Source organism: Petaurus breviceps, unplaced genomic scaffold (assembly GCF_028583685.1).
Source record: "Petaurus breviceps papuanus isolate PSGF00001 unplaced genomic scaffold, PetGlider_PUasm1.0 91133, whole genome shotgun sequence".
Classification (NCBI taxonomy): Eukaryota; Metazoa; Chordata; class Mammalia; order Diprotodontia; family Petauridae; genus Petaurus; species Petaurus breviceps.
In genome coordinates, this window is record NW_027187419.1 from 36,943,713 (window position 1) to 36,960,115 (window position 16,403).

The window sequence follows — 16,403 nt, forward strand, 5'->3', positions numbered from 1 at the left end:
AATTTTACTGGGGAAAAAATCAAATTGCAAGCACAAGGAAATGTTTTCAAATGTGTTTATATAAGTTCTCTTATAATTGATGATAATAAATAATAAATGATGTGGCATCACATAAAGTATTTTTTATTTTATTTTTAATTTTTGGAATAAAACAAGCATTTTTATAACATAGTACAATAAAAAGATGATTGTACATAAAACTATACACAACTTGCTATTCCTTTCAAATATACAAAATTAGCCTGTAAATGTTTTTTTCCCCTTCCCCACTGTCCTAGATGGCTACTATTAGACACAAATAGGTAGGTAGGCATGCATGTATGTGTGTATGCATATATATATACACACATATGCATGTATGTAAAATTATTCTACACATACGTCTATCAGCTCTTTCTCTGGATACAGATAATGTCTTTCTTCACATGTCCTTTATAGTTGGGCATTTATAATAGATAAAATAACTTACTCGAAGTCTTTCTTGAAAGAATATTGCTGTTGTCATATACAATATTCTCTTGGTTCTGATCACTTTGCTCTTCATTATTCTGTGCAAGTTTTTCCAAAATCACTAAGCTCATCATTTCTTTTTGTTTGTTTGTTTTTTGGAGGGCAACTGGGGTTAAGTGACTTTCCCAAGGTCACATGGCTAGTTTTTGTGTTAAGTGTCTGAGGCTGGATCTGAACCCAGGTCCTCCTGACTCCAGGGCCGGTGCTCTATTCACTGCGCCACCTAGGAGCTCATCATTTCTTAAAAATATATTTTTAAGTACAGTCATTACATTTTATATCCATACTTTTGGGATTACTTTCATCTGTTCCATCATAGTGGACAAACTAGTTTCATACATATGTATTTATGTATGTATGTAGACATGTATATGTTCAATTTTTACAAGAAAGGAAAAACTTTCCTAAGCAAAAGTTGAAAACTCAAATATGTTAAGAACTTCATATATTGCTAGTGTCCACAAATATTTCTAGGATTTTTCAATGTTCTCAAAGCAGGAACCTCAGTATGTGTTGACCACTTAGTATAATTCTTTGATTTCAACTTTCATTTTATTTGATTCTATAAATGTTGTTGGTTCATGAACCAAACTAAGCACAATGTCTTTCTATTGCAAAAGCCACCTCTAATCTCAATTTCCTCAATTTCTGCTTAAATTTCCAATAGCCATTTGTCCTGTAGAATCAGGCAGCCCAGATGATATATGAGGAACCTTTTGATTAGGAACTAATTAGCCAAAAAAAAAAGTTTATTACATTTCAAATTAGATCATATTTTAAATAAATTCAAGGTAAAATTAGGGAGAAAAGGAGAAATGGCCTAATGTATTAGAAAGTGCAAAAGCTACATAAAGAAAATAATTTCTTTAAATTTAGAATTGGGTAAATGGAAGCTAATGACTCTATGAGACATCAAGAATCAAAGAAAATCAAAAGAATGGAAAAAAAAACAAAAGAAAATGTAAAATACCTCACTGAAAAAAAATTGACCTGAAAAATAGATCCAGGAAAGACAATTTAAGAACATTTGGACCACCTCAAAGCCATGATCAAAAAAAGAGCCTGGGTAGCATCTTTCAAAAAATTATCAGCAGAACCCACAAAATGACACAGAGAAGCTAACCTCCTGCTGAGGACATCCCGAGAGGCCAGCAGGAATCAGCCAGCACAGCCCTCTGTGAGCCGAGCCCAGACCTATGGAGGTAGCCCCAGGGCAAGTCTGACCAGCCACCTGCAGGAGGGACTCCAGATCAGCAGCAGCTGTGGCCCTTTCCAGACTTATCAACACATAGATTCGAAGGACAAAGTGAGAACTCAGTGCAATCTGGACTTTGCTACCCAATGAGTGGGAGTGCATGGCTTTTGCCACCCCCCCCCCACAAGAATCTGCTGAGACCACTGGCACAGCCAGTCAGCAACACGTGGCAGCTTCAGGTCCTGGCCTGCAGAGTATAGGGGGACCAAGCACCAGTCTGAGGGGTAATTGCTCTTGCTTTAAGCTGCTTGGATCTGGATTGCAGTCTAGGGTGGAGGTCCTGGGGTATGTGTCCAGCTTGCCAGAGGTTGTGGAGACCTCAGAGAGGACACCCATCTAATACCTCTGGCAGCTGAGAAAACCCCAGAATTTGGGACAAAAGTTCCCCTGTCTGGTGGCAGAGTGCTACTGTGACAAAAAGGCCAGGGGTCAAGTGACTTAGGGGTGACATGACCAGGCAAAGGAAACAAAGCAGACAGAAGATTCCAACATTAGATTCCTATTTTGGGGACAAAAAGGAGCAAAGCATAGAACAGGAAGAAGACAGTGAAATCAGAACTCCTGCACCAAAAGCTTCAAAGGAAAATATGAACTGGTTACAGGCCATAGAGGACTTTAAGAAGCAGATAAGAGAAGTGGAGGAAAAAATGGGAAGAGAAATGAGAACAATGAAAGAAAATTATGAAATGAGAGTCAACAGCCTAAATGAGGAAAATAAGACTTTAAAAAACAGATTGACTCAAATGGCAAAAGAGGCTCAAAAAGGAAATGAGGAGAAGAATGCCTTAAAAAGCCAAATTTGCCAGATGGAAAAAGAATCTCAAAAGCTCAATGAGGAGAATCATTGCTTCAGAATTAGATTGGAGCAAATGGAAGCTAATGACGTTATGAGAAATCAAGATGCCGTTAAACAGATCCAAACAAATGAAAGAATAGAAGGCAATGTGAAATATCTCATGGGAAAAACCACTGACCTGGAAAATAGATCCAGGAGAGATCATTTAAAAATTATTGGACTACCTGAAAGCCATGATCAAAGTAAGAACCTAGAAATCATCCTCCAGGAAGTTCTCAAAGAAAACTGCCCTGATGTTTTAGAACCAGAGGGCAAAATAGAGCTTGAAAGAATCCACCAATCACCTCCTGAAAAAAAATCCCCAAAAGAAAACTCCTAGGAATATTATAGCCAGGTTCCGGAATTCCCAGATTAAGGAGAGAATATTACAAGCAGCCAGGAAGAAACAATTTGAATATTGTGGAAACACAATCAGGAAAACCCAAGATCTGGCAGCTTCTACACTGAGGGATCGAAGGGCTTGGCATATGATATTCCGGAGGTCAAAGGAACTGGGATTAAAACCTAGAGTCATCTACCCAGCAAAACTGAGTATCATGTTTTAGGGGAAAATATGGTCATTCAGTGGAATAGAGGACTTTCAAGCATTCTTGCTGAAAAAACAAGAGTTGAATAGAAAATTTGACATTCAGATACAAGAAGCATGAGAAGGTAAACAGGGGAAAGAAATCATAAGGAACTTATCAAAGTTGAACTATTAACATTCCTACATGGAAAAACAATAATTGTAACTTATGAAACTTGTCTCAGTAGTTGAAGGGAATAGAAATATATATGTCTATATATGAGGGTATATGGGCATATGAATACATATATGAATGTGTATATATGTTTACAGGTATACATAGATAGAAGGCACAGGACCAATTTAACAGGAAGGGATGATACTTAAAAGGTGAAATCAAGAGGTGAGAGAGGAATATAATGAGAGGAAATGAGGACAGACAGAATGGTGTAAACTATCTCATATAGAAGAGGCAAGGGAAAATGGTTACAATGGAGGGGAAGAATAGGAAGGCAAAAGGGAATGGGTCAACCTTATTCCCATTGAATATGGCTTGAGGAGGGAATGAAATATACACTAAAATAGGGTATCTCACCCTCCAGGAGAGTAGGGGGTAAGGGGATAAGAGGGGGGATGATGGACGGGAGTGCAGGCTGTGGGGGGAGGGAAGTTGGAAGCACCCACTTTTGAAAAGGGACGGGATCAAAGTAGAGAATAGAACAAGTGGGAGGTGGGATAGGAGGGAAGGAAATATAGTCAGTCTTTTACAATATATCTACTATGTTATTGCTTTGCATTACCCACATATGTACAATCTATACTGAACTGCTTATCTTCCCAGTAAGGGTGGGTGACAAGGGAGGAAGGGAATGAATCTGGAATTCAAAGTTTTAAAATCAAATATTCAAATATATATATATATATATATATATATATATATATATATATATATTTGAATTGGGAAATAAGATATACAGGTACTGGGGCATAGAGATCCACTGGAAAAGTCGAAAGGGGTACAGGAGAAAATATGCGAGAGAGCAGATTGGAGGAGGGGATATCCTGTGGGACTGCTATTTTGGGGCAGTGGGTAGGGGAAAAACGGGGAGAAAATTTGTAACTCAAAATCTGGCAGAAATGAATGATGTAAACCAGAAATTAATAAAGCATTTGGAAAAAAAAAAAACATTTAAAAAATTATCAAGGAAAACTGTCCTGTTATCCTAGAATCGGAGGGTAAAATAGTAATTGAATCCACCAATCACCTCCTGAAAGAGATCCCAAAATGAAAACTCCAGGGAATATTATAGCCAAATTCCAAAATCATCAAGTCAAGGAGAAAATACAGCAAACAGCCAGAAAGAAACAATTCAAATATTAAGGAGTCACACAAGATTTGGCAGGTGCTACATTAAAAGATCAAAAGGCTTGGAATATGATATTCTGGAAGTCAAAGGAACTTGGAATACAATCAAGAATCAATTTTCCAGCAAAATTGAGCATAATCTTTCTGGGGGAAAGATGTATATTCAATGAAATAGGGGACTTTCAAACTTTCCTAACGAAAAGACCAGAGCTGAGCAAAAAATCTGATCTTCAAATACAAGACTCAAGAGAAACATAAAAAAATAAACAGGAAAGAAAAAAATGAAAATAAAAAAACATGTTATTCAGTACGATTAAACTATTTACATACCTACATGGGAAGATATTTGTAACTCTTGAGAACTATATCTCTACTAGGGCAGTTTGAAAGAGTATACATAGAAAGGGGGTGTGCGTATAAGTTGAGTTTGAAGTAAAGATATAGAAAAAATATTAAGAGGTGAAAAAAGCATAGTCCTGGGAGAAGAAGAAAGAGGAGACAGAGAAGGGTAAAATATATCACATGAAGAGGTGCAAAAGATCCATTACAATAGAGGGAAATATGGGAGGGGCTGAACATTGCTTGAATCTTACTCTCCAGGATTTGGCTCAAAGAGGGAATAGCATACACTCAGTGGGGTATTTAAATTTATCTTACCCTATAGAAAAGAAGAAGGGGAAAGGGGTAAAAGGGGAGATGAGAGACTGATAAAAGGTAGGGCAGAACTAGGAGTGGAAAGGGAAAAGAAAAGGGAGAAGTGCTGATAAGAACAGAGGACAGATTGAGGAGGTGGTGGTCACAAGCAAAACACTGGTGAGGAGGGGGGAAATAGGATGATGGGAAAATACACAGTCTACAAATGTAAATGGAATGAACTGTTACATAAAACAGAAGCTAATAGCAGAATGGATTAAAAACAAGAATTCTATGATACATTTGAAGCAAAAAGATACACAGAGTAAAGGTAAAAGACTGGAGCAGAATATATCATGCTTCAAGTGAAGCAAAAAATAAAGGTAGGGGTAACAATCATGATCTGAGACAAAGCAAAAGCAAAAATACATTTAATTAAAAGAGATAAGGAAAGAAACTATATCTTGCTAACAGGTGTCATAGAAAATAAAGTAAAACTAAACTAAACATATATGCACCAAGTGGTATAGCATCCAAAATCTTAGAGGAGAAGCTAAGTGAATTACAGGAAGAAATAAACAAAACTATACTAGTAGAGGACACCAACATCTCTCCTCTCAAAACTAGATATATCTAACCACAAAATAAATGAGAAAGAAGTTAAGGAGGTGAAGAGAATTTTAGAAAAGTTAGATATGATAAATCTCTGAAGAAAATTGAATGAGAATAGAGAGGAATGTACCTTTTTCTCAGAGGTACATGGTGCCTACACAAAAACTAACAATGTATTAGAACATAAAAACCTCACAGTCAAATTCAGAAAGGCAAAAAAAAATAAATAAATATATACATTCTTTTCAGATCATGATGCTATAAAAATTACACACAAGAAAGGGCCATAAAAAGACAGACTAAAAATTAATTGGTAACTAAATAATTGAACCCTAAAAACTGAGGAGGTCAAACAACAAATCATAGAAACAATCAATAATTTCATCAAAGACAACAACAATGAGACAACATACGAAAATGTATGGGATACAGTCAAAGTAGTTCTTAGAGGAAATTTTATATATCTAAATGCTTACATGAATAAAGAACAGATGAATAAATTTGGCATGCAACTAAAAAAGCAAGGGAAAAAAGCAAATTAAAAATCCCAAATTAAATACCAAATTAGAAATTCTGAAAAATAAAAGGGGAGATTAAAAAATTGAAAATAAGAAAACTATTGAACTAAGAGCTGGATGAAAAAAAATAATTAAGTTAGATAAACTTTTGATTAATTTGATTTTTTAAAAAGAAAACCAAATAAGTAGGATCAAAAAGGAAAAAGTTTAATTCACCACCAATGAAGATGAAATCAAAGCCATAATTAGGAACTATTTTGCCCAACTGTCAATAAATCTGGCAATTTAAGTGAAATAGATAAATATTAAATATAATATATTATATATAAACAAAATATTAAATTAAACAAATATTAAAACAAAAACATAAATTGCCCAGAATAACAAAAGAGAAAATAAAATACTTAAATAATCCAATCTTAAAATAATTCAATCTTAGAAAAAGAAATTGAACAAACCAAGAATGAACTTCCTAAGAAAAAATCTCCAGGTACAAATGGATTCACACATGAATTCTAACAAACATTTAAAAAAAAACAATCCATTCCAATAATATATAAATGTTTTGGAAAAATAGATGAAGTCCCACCAAATTCCATTTATGACACAAATATGGTGCTGATACCTAAACCAAGAAAAGCAAAAACAAAAGAAAAAAATTATGAACCAATTTCACTAATGAATATTGATGCAAAAAATTAATAAAATATTACAAAGAGATTACAGCAATTTATTACAAGAATAATATACTATGACCAGGTGGGATTTATATTGCCACCCAGGACTATGACCTAGATCTGTATATGGGCAATGCAAAAGAGTCCTTCCCCTAGTGCCAACAAATGGACCCCTGTAGTCTCTTTCTGCCCCACTTACCATCTATGGGCTGAGAGTGATGGATGCTGTTGATTTAGTCATTCCCAAGGATTGCTCCTGGTTTGCTGGGGCCCAGTCTGTACTGGTTACAGTCTGCACTGAACTGCACTCCATTCTCACCCTGGTGTGACAGACCTTTTCTGCTGACCTTCCAAATTGTCAGGGCTGGAAAAAATGTTTCACCCCATCATTTTGTGGATTATGCCACTCCAGAATTTGTGTTGAGGTATTGTTTTAAAGGTATCTGGAGGGGAATTTGGGAGAGCTCAGGCAAGTCTCTGCCTTTTCTCCATCATCTTTGGCTCTGCCTCTCAATATCAATTTCTTTAAAAATTAAAGGATATACAAGAATCTCAAGGGAAATAATTTAAAACCTTGGAAGAAAGGGGACTTAGTACTAAATCTATTCTACAGAGCTATTATCAAAATAATATGGTACTGGTTTAAAAAAAATAGGTTGATCTCCTATAAGATTCCTTTGAGTCTTATCATTTGGAGAATAACTCAACAAATTATGGTATATGGATGTGATGATTCTTTTCTCTTCACATTGCATGAGTTCACGTAAATATTCTCAAATTTTCCTGAAACCATACATTTCACCATTTCTTACACAATGATATTCCATTACATTAATATCCCATAATGATCTTTTGACTTGAGTGGCACACCCCATCTGAAATCACCCAGTAAAGTGGTTTCTTTCTCCACAAACCCTAAATTCCTTTAAAATGCTAACACTTACTCTGGAATGGTCTTCTTCCTGACTAGCATACTTCATTTTACTACAAGCTATTGGGCACTATTAATTTCTGAGTTTCCATAATGAGTAGTGGCTTATCCCTACTTGCCAGTGCTTATTCTGTTCCTTTCACCAGGATTACTTTATTTTCTGCATTCTGAATGTCCACATTTTATCTACTCTTCAAGGCACAGATCAAATTTTACCTTCTCCATGAAGTCTTCTTGGATTCTCCCATCTATGTTAAGCCTCTTATACTTTTTAACACTTAAAACAGGACATAATTTTGTAGTATTTTGTTAAGTCCAACCAATATTAGCCTCATCTCTTTAATAGATTCTATTCTTCTCTCAGAGACCAGATTGCATATTTCTATACAGTACATCTTAGTTCTTTGTGAGTACATAATCAATCTGAATAAATATTTTTTATTCATTAATGATAATTTATCATTAATATTTATATATTATTAATATAATATACAGATAATATTTATGATAATTTATAACTCAAGTTACAATCAGTTGGGATGACAATAGTCATAAGATCACACAACAATTATAAAATACTGCTTATTAGATATTTTAATTTTGCCTCTGCAAAATGATCTTGATCAAACAGCTAAGCTATTGACTTTTCTTTCCAAAGCATATACTTCCCTTGCAATTAGCCACTATTGCTATGGTAGGCGCCATTACAATAGCCATATGGCTCTGTCAATGGAATATTTAATGGTACCTTCAGATTTTTTGAACTCTCAAGGACTTCAGGGCAAGTCCATCTCAGTGTACTCATTTGTGAAACATCAGAAGAAAACAAACACAAAAGTTCAAGGGCCACCATGGATCCTGTACACAAGCCAGGCTTATTGAGTCAACACCTCACATGGTGAGTGGCAGCAAAGGTCTTCATGATTTTAGGTTAGAGAAGGACCATCTTTCTCCATCCTTCATTGAAATCACATTTCCTAGAGAGATGCAATCAAGAATCCTCAGACCAAAGTTTTCTCTTCTTTTTAAAAGTCATCAGCCCTTCCAGTCCAGCAGCCGTTTGGGGGGTTCTTTCTCATTGAAGGTGAATGACTAGAATTAAACCTCTCATCTTCAATGTAGTAGACTGGAAGCAAGCAGTTACAACCTGTACATACTCTGAACAACCCACCATAAATGGTCATTTTGAGAATGCTACATGCTCCTTATCCCTGTTATACATGTAAAATTCAAAACTTAATCCTACTCTTTCTCTCTATGTCCCTGCCCACAATCGGGTCAGCCACTTCCTGTCCACATGCTTAGAAGGGGTGTCTTCTTTGGACATTGTAAAAAAAAGTCTTAAAATATCTTTTTCAGATTTTTTTCCCTCAGCTTTTTTTTCTGTAGCTGTTTGATAATGTGAAGAACAGACAAAAATCCAATACTTTTTTTTTTCTTTCATCTTCTTAGGGATGTCTTCTCTTCTCAAGTGTTTGTTTGCTTCTCCCAAGTAAGCAAAAGTAAAGATTACAAGACCAGAAGGTTTTAGGACCAAGACTATAGAGGTAGAAGAAGGTCCTTCAGAGGCTCTCTAGTCCAACTCCCCTTTTATTGCAGATAAGTAATGGGAGGCCCAGAGGGGTTAGGTGATTTACCCAAAGTTATAAATGTATTGTCAGGTATGCAGCTGGAATCTAGGCCTTCTGAAGGCTTCAGTGAGCACTTGACAAAGCCAGATTTAAAAAGTTCCAGGGCCATTTGTTTAAAAACCATTCAAAAATAAATTATATATGTCTATATCATTTGATTATTGCATCTTAGGTTTTAAGTATAATTTGATTTAAATTTAAATTGCTTTAAAAATCAATATACCAAACACAACTGACAGCATGATATAATGGATAGAGAGCTGGTCTTGGAGTAGAATCTTGAGTTTTGACTCCAATATATATATTAGATTTATGTTTCTGGGCAAATTACTTAACCTCTCAGTGTATCCAGAAATTCTCCAAGATTAGAATGAATGGAAAATGATTTATTAAGTAATTGCTATGTACTAGGGACTATGCCAAGCACTGGGGATACAGATATAAAAATGTAATAGTCCTCACGCTCAAAGAAGTTACATTCAAATCAGAAATATGATACATATGGGGGAGTAGTACCCAGGGAGGGGAATTTTGTCTTGGGAAATAACAGGAATGGTGAGTGGAGTCAGAGGCATCAAAGAATCCACCCTTTCCAGAAGCAATGATAACACTGATTTGATTTCTGTTCCCAGAAGTTGTAGAAAGCATTGTTCAGGGAAATGTTCATGGGCATAGTGGTATGGTAAGTAGATGTTACTGTCTGATATTGGGAGTCAGATAGATGCAATGAGCTCTCATCAATCATTATGGAGCCAAGGTGAGAACTGGAAGTTCAATTGGGATGGGCCTTGTCAAGAGTGGTAACCCCATATAATAGTGGTATCAAATTCAATTTGAAATAAAGACCATTAAACCATACAAAAGGTTTTCTGGGGGCTGCATATTGACTTAGAAAACTACATGGTAACATTTTTTGTGTTCTATTGCATATTTATTAATTTCATGAAATATTTCCCACTTACATTTTAATCTGGTTCCTGTGCACTAGGGAGTTTTGCAGTTTTATATTTGATGCTTCTGCTCTACAGCATAGCAAGAAAATGGGAGATTATGTTTAAAGCTCATTCTATATAGTGGACTCTCTCTCCATTTAGTGAGGTACAGGGTCAGGAACTCAAGGTCCAGTTGGGAAGGTTGCCGAACAAGTTCTAAGATAAAGGCTGTTATTCTACTTGGAGCTCCTTATACCAATGAAATCAAGGATACAGTAAAGAAAATTGTGAACACTGTGAGCAAACTAAGGTATAAATGAATGGTTTATTTATTGAAATTAACACTGACTTTAAATTTGTAAAAGAGCTTAAACAAAATAGTATAGAAAATGTTTTCATTTTCCCCAGTTTCATTTTCCTCAAAAAAGAAAATTAGTATTTTTTTTTATTTTTGTTTCAAAATATGAAAAAATGTTATACTTCTGGGAATCATCTAGTTATAAACTCAGTCTGGTATCTGAGTATCTGATCTGTTTGACTCTCACCTCCAGAACTTAAGAAAGTATGCAAAAAGACTACTCCATAAGGAAACTTATTAAATAGCCGAATTGCTAATAGAGCTCCCTGGTTAGGGGTGAGCTGTGGGGCAGTTGGAGGAAAGATGACTATGGAACATAGTGGAAAACAACAATGATTTATTCCCAAAAGATCCTAGGTCCCTAATGACTTGGTCAAAGTGTGAGCTTCTAATAAGGTCCCTGGAAACTATCCATTAATAATAAAACTCTAATATCCTGTCAACCAGCAGTGAGATTTGAGAGATGATATTTTCAGTCCTAAAGTTAGAAAGAACCATTGAGTTAAAGTAACAATAAAAATTTCATCTCTTGGAATTCCTAGGGCAGCTAAGAAACCAAAGACCATGCTTATATTTCAACAGAACAAAAGGAAGCAGAGGAGTCTATGAAGATTATCATTTCCTGACTTCATTGCTACATGTTCCAAAGATTCTTTCAATGAAGATCCAGCAGTGGAGGGTGAGTGCCTTAATTCAACAGCCCTGATCCTTTCTACCAAACTCACCTCTATGGGAGTCCAGTTCTTGGTAGAATTTCACTTCCTTATCTTTATTGGTCATTGCTAACCCCAAGTAGCACAAAGCTGGAAAAGCATCTGTGGGGAAGAGAGAAATATCCAGAGATACTGAGAATCATAGAGGCTTGAATATCACCATTGGATAATTGCTTCAACATAGAAGAATCTTGTGTTTTCATCAAACGACTATTAACAATAATTTGCTCTTCCCAAGAATCTGTTTTCTTTTCTCCAAAAAAGTGACTGAAGTCATGGTTCCCATCCTGATGGAAACCAGTTGCCTTTAATGTCTAGGGAAGGTTTCTTCTGGTGTAGATTCTGAAATATGAACTAGATAGATGAGAACCCCAGTGAGTAGACAAATAGAGAGCTGGAAGTCATCCCTTTCTTTCATCCCTGAGCTCTCGTTGTCAGCAGATTCAACTGTCTGCATCAATAATGTATTTATCCCTTGGGTAGAATAAGGGAAAGTTGGGTATCACTCTTTTCCAACAGTTCTGTTCACATGCTCTATCATCATTGTAATCATAAGACATGCTAATAAATGATACTAAACTCTCACACAGTGACTAGGGACAGTGGCCAAAGGCCCCCAGGACCAAAACAGTCCTAGATTCCAGGATTTAGTGTTGTCCATTCTGTGTAAATATCCTGTGTGTGTGGAGGGAGGGAAGGAGAGGAGAAAGCCTCTCTAATGTGCTACTTCTTTTTCAATCCCACAGGGCCAGCATCCAGATAAAGGAAATCACTCTGCAGTGACTGAGTTTATCATTGAAGGCTTAACAAACCGACCAGAGCTCCAGGTTCCACTTTTCTTCCTATTCCTAGGGATCTATGTGGTCACCATGGTAGGGAACCTGGGAATGATCATCTTAATTGGGCTCAGTTCCCACCTTCACACCCCCATGTACTTTTTCCTCAGTTGTCTATCCTTTATTGACCTCTGTCATTCCACCGTCATCACCCCCAAAATGCTTGTGAACTTTGTATCAAAGAAGAATATCATCTCTTACCCTGAGTGCATGACTCAGCTCTATTTTTTCATCATTTTTATAATTTCTGAATGCCATATGTTGGCAGTGATGGCATATGATCGCTATGTTGCCATCTGTAGTCCTCTATTATATAATGTCATCATGTCCTATCAGTTGTGCTCCTGGTTGGTGAGTGGGGTGGGTACAATGGCTGTAGCTGGTTCCACCGTTCACACAGGCTGCATGCTTAGAGTTTACTTTTGCAAAGACAATGTTATCAATAATTTCTTTTGTGATGTTCTTCCCCTCTTGAAGCTCTCCTGCTCTAGCACCTACATCAATGAAGTAGTGCTTCTGGTTTTTAGTTCATTTAACCTTTTTGTCCCAACCTTAATTATTCTTAGCTCTTATATTTTCATCCTCATAAGCATTCTACGCATCCAGTCCAATGCAGGCAGGTCTAAAGCCTTCAGCACTTGCAGCTCCCATATCATGGCCGTTTCCCTATTCTTTGGCTCAACTGCATTCATGTATCTGCAGCCTTCTACCAACTCCATGGATCAGGGGAAAGTGTCCTCTGTGTTTTATACCATAGTGATCCCCATGCTGAATCCCCTGATCTACAGCCTCAGGAATAAAGATGTCAAGGTTGCACTGAAAAAAATTCTAGAGAAAAGGGTATTCTCATGAACAGTAGAAAAGTCATTGGTGATGGACTCAAAGGCTTTGCTGATGCCATTTTGTTTAAAGGGACTGGTCATATAGTCTTCTCAAGTGGCAGAATCTACTCACATGCCCTTCCTCCCAGCTTTGACCTCTTCTTTCCCTTCTTATGCAAGCAAATTTGTGGTGAATCACAATTAGAAGCTCTATTAATGATGAATAGCAGAGTGTCGTGTATGAAAGAGATGAATTACTGACACTTTAAGATAAGAGAAGGGTAGCTGTGAAACCACCCCATCAGTCTGCAGTTTTGCTTTGGTGTTGTAATAAGTTACTTCTCTGGGTTTTTAAGAGGATGGTTAATATAGGACAAGAAAGGATAGCACTTTTAAGTGTACAATAATTTTATTAATATTATTTTACTTTATTTGTACAATAACCCTGGGGGAGAGCTACTATTATTATCCTCATTTTACAGATGAGGAACTAAGGCACACAGAGATTATGACTTGCTAAGAGTGACAGAACTTGTAAGTGCTAGGCTGGTCTTGAACTCTTCTTCCTGACTCAAGGACCAGTGTTCTGATATGCCTGTCTCCTAATCCTAAATCTGTCTCCTAATCTAAACCCCACATTTTACAAATAAAGAAGGTGAGGCCCTGATTCTTGAGCCAGTTCTTTCTCATATACCACACTGCTGACCAGGGTCTTGTCTCTCACTTTGGCCTATTGGTTGTTCTAAAAAACCAGGAAGACCTAGATTCAAATTCCACTACTGATCCATACTGGATATGTGACTCTGGATAAGTCACTTAACTAGTCAGTGCTCTTGGTAATACTCTAAGTTGCTTAGAAGGTGTTGGCCTACATTAAGAGAGGAATTTCCTCACCTGGAAGTTCTTTATATCAATGAAATCACAGGTCCAGTCCCTTTCCCTATCTCTATTTACTCAAGGCATGCTTTTTTTAAGAAAAGAAAAATCTATGCCCTTAGGCAAGATACATGATTCATTGAGGCAGCCAGGCAGTGTAGTGGAGAGAGCATTGACCCTAGAGTCAGGAAGATCTGAGTTCAAATCCATCCTCACAAACTTACCAGCTCTGTCACCTTCATCAAGTCACTTAATCTCTGTTTGCCACAGTTTTCTCAACCATAAAATGTGATAAGGATAATACCTAACCCCCAGGGTTGCTGTGAGGATCAAATGAGATAATATTTGTGAAGCACTTAGTGTAGTGTCTGGCACATAACAAGGATATATAAATGTTATTGTTGCTGTTGCTTTATTTCTAATGTACGTTTCAACTCTCTGTTCATTTTTCTGATCAGACTGTTTGGTCCCTTTATTTCTTTTAATTGCTTTTTCGATTCAATCTAAATACCAATATTTAGCCCTTAATAGGTATAAGGAATTGTTCTAGGATGGAAAAACGACAACCGATCCAGCTCTAGCTCTTAAGGACCTTGTCTACTAGCAAAGGTGAGGGAGTGGTGAGGAGGAGGAAGAATATCACCCAGTTTGACAAAATAGAATGTCATAGGAGCAAAGGGGAGATGGAGACCAGAGGTGTCTAACATACCACATGTGACCGACAGCCCTACCATAAGGCAGGAACCAGATTAAAATGTAGGTGAGAAATTTTTTGCAAAATAATTAAAAATATAACAAAATATAGATTACATTATAATTTGATACTAAGTCAATTGTACAGCCCACAGAGATCCCTATGTATGAATTCATGGCTCCACATCGATTTGATTTTGACAACGCTGATCTAGGTAATATGCTCCAAGAAAACTTAATTGGAGAGAGAGCACTAGATTTATTGTACTTATAGAATAGTAACTCTCCCGACTGTTCTGGGCTCCTCAGGTCCTACCTATAAGCCCAAAATTCATTGAAATAGTAGACAAAGGTTACCTTTGTTCTATGCAAAGCTCAGAACAACCTGCAGATTTGCTTCAAATCAGAGATTTTCCATTTAAAAGAGTATCCTAGAGGTTCATGCAAAGTCAGGAAACCCCAGGACTGTTGACAGCTTCTGGTACATTAAGCTCTAATGTTATAGGGATAAATAGGGCTATTGGAAGATTTACATTTGCTTGTACATATGTCATATGCACTATTATCACCTATATAGTATTGTGAAGAGATTCCTAGAAGACAGCTCTTCTAAGGACATTTCTCACCACTGGAAATGGTTCTTTGCATGTAACAGCTATCACTTATGTAGCTGGTTTTCCAGCTAAGAAGAAATGTTTTGGGGGAGGGGAAGAGATCTGTTTCTATGCACACATAATCGAGCTCCATCTTATTGTGACTTATGAAGTACAGCCACCAGGCTGGCTCACCATCATAGAAAATCTGTGCTGAGAAGAAATTGTTTCTGGCTATCACACAGAGGGCATCTTATTGTTGGAATCTAAATTATCATTCTGTTTTAGAAATTATTAGAGAATTTTTAACAGAATGGTAGCATAAACTTTATTTTTTAAAGCCTCAGGTACAAGAACTCAAAGAGCTTTATTTTAAATTCTGGTCATATTAAGACTTTTTTAAAAAGAGATCCTGAAACTGGCAGGTGACTTTCTGGGCTTGCCAGAAAAATGGGCTCAACTGTTTTGAAAAGTCTAAAGGATAGAAAAGGAAAAGCATCTCTTTTCTGTATACACAGTGGCTATGGAGACCCAATATGGAAATCTAGCTTTACCTTACTGTTTTCTCAGACTGTTGATACCCAGCATGTTTGAGTTCTATTAGCTTATCCCTTTTTACCAATTCCATGACTCTCCTGTCTCAAACCTTCTACAGTTGTGCATTGCACAATTTATTTCAGTTAAAGTGAAATAAAATAACTTCTTTTGAGACCTCCACTGTAGCCCTCATAAGCCTAATCGGGTGTTGTAAAAATAGGGCTAGCATTCTTTCTCCCACAACATTGTCCATTGTCCATTAGTATCACTCAGTTTGACCAGTTACTGCATCTGGTTCCACTAGCACTGACCCTAATGTCCTGCATTGCCATATGAACCTCCTTTCTGATATCTGATACCTCAATCTGGCCTGAGTGAAATAATGAAGCAATAAATGGGTCTGGGCTGATAAAGGCAGGACTGGAGATAGCTGTGTTAGATAAGGTACTCATCAAGGAATTAGAAAATGTGGAGACCTCAATCTCCAAACCATCAGATGACTATGAATCCATATGGGTAGAGGCCTCCCATAGTAAAGCTGACTTAAATG

The 16,403-nt window shown here is 36.7% G+C and overlaps 1 protein-coding gene across 5 annotated transcripts; it reads left to right on the top strand.

Moving 5' to 3' along the window:
• Positions 1–7,685: 7,685 nt before the first annotated feature.
• Positions 7,686–13,185, top strand: LOC138154857 (olfactory receptor 8G50-like). 5 transcript variants are annotated; one of them, XM_069079869.1, is made up of 2 exons: positions 7,686–7,695; positions 12,263–13,185. In XM_069079869.1, exons 1-2 carry the CDS (start codon positions 7,686–7,688, stop codon positions 13,183–13,185), a joined length of 933 nt encoding a protein of 310 aa, XP_068935970.1. The 5 variants fall into 5 exon arrangements, with proteins under 5 accessions (XP_068935970.1, XP_068935971.1, XP_068935974.1 ...); XM_069079870.1 differs by lacking the exon at positions 7,686–7,695 and adding an exon at positions 8,784–8,793; XM_069079873.1 differs by lacking the exon at positions 7,686–7,695 and adding an exon at positions 9,512–9,524.
• Positions 13,186–16,403: the final 3,218 nt, after the last annotated feature.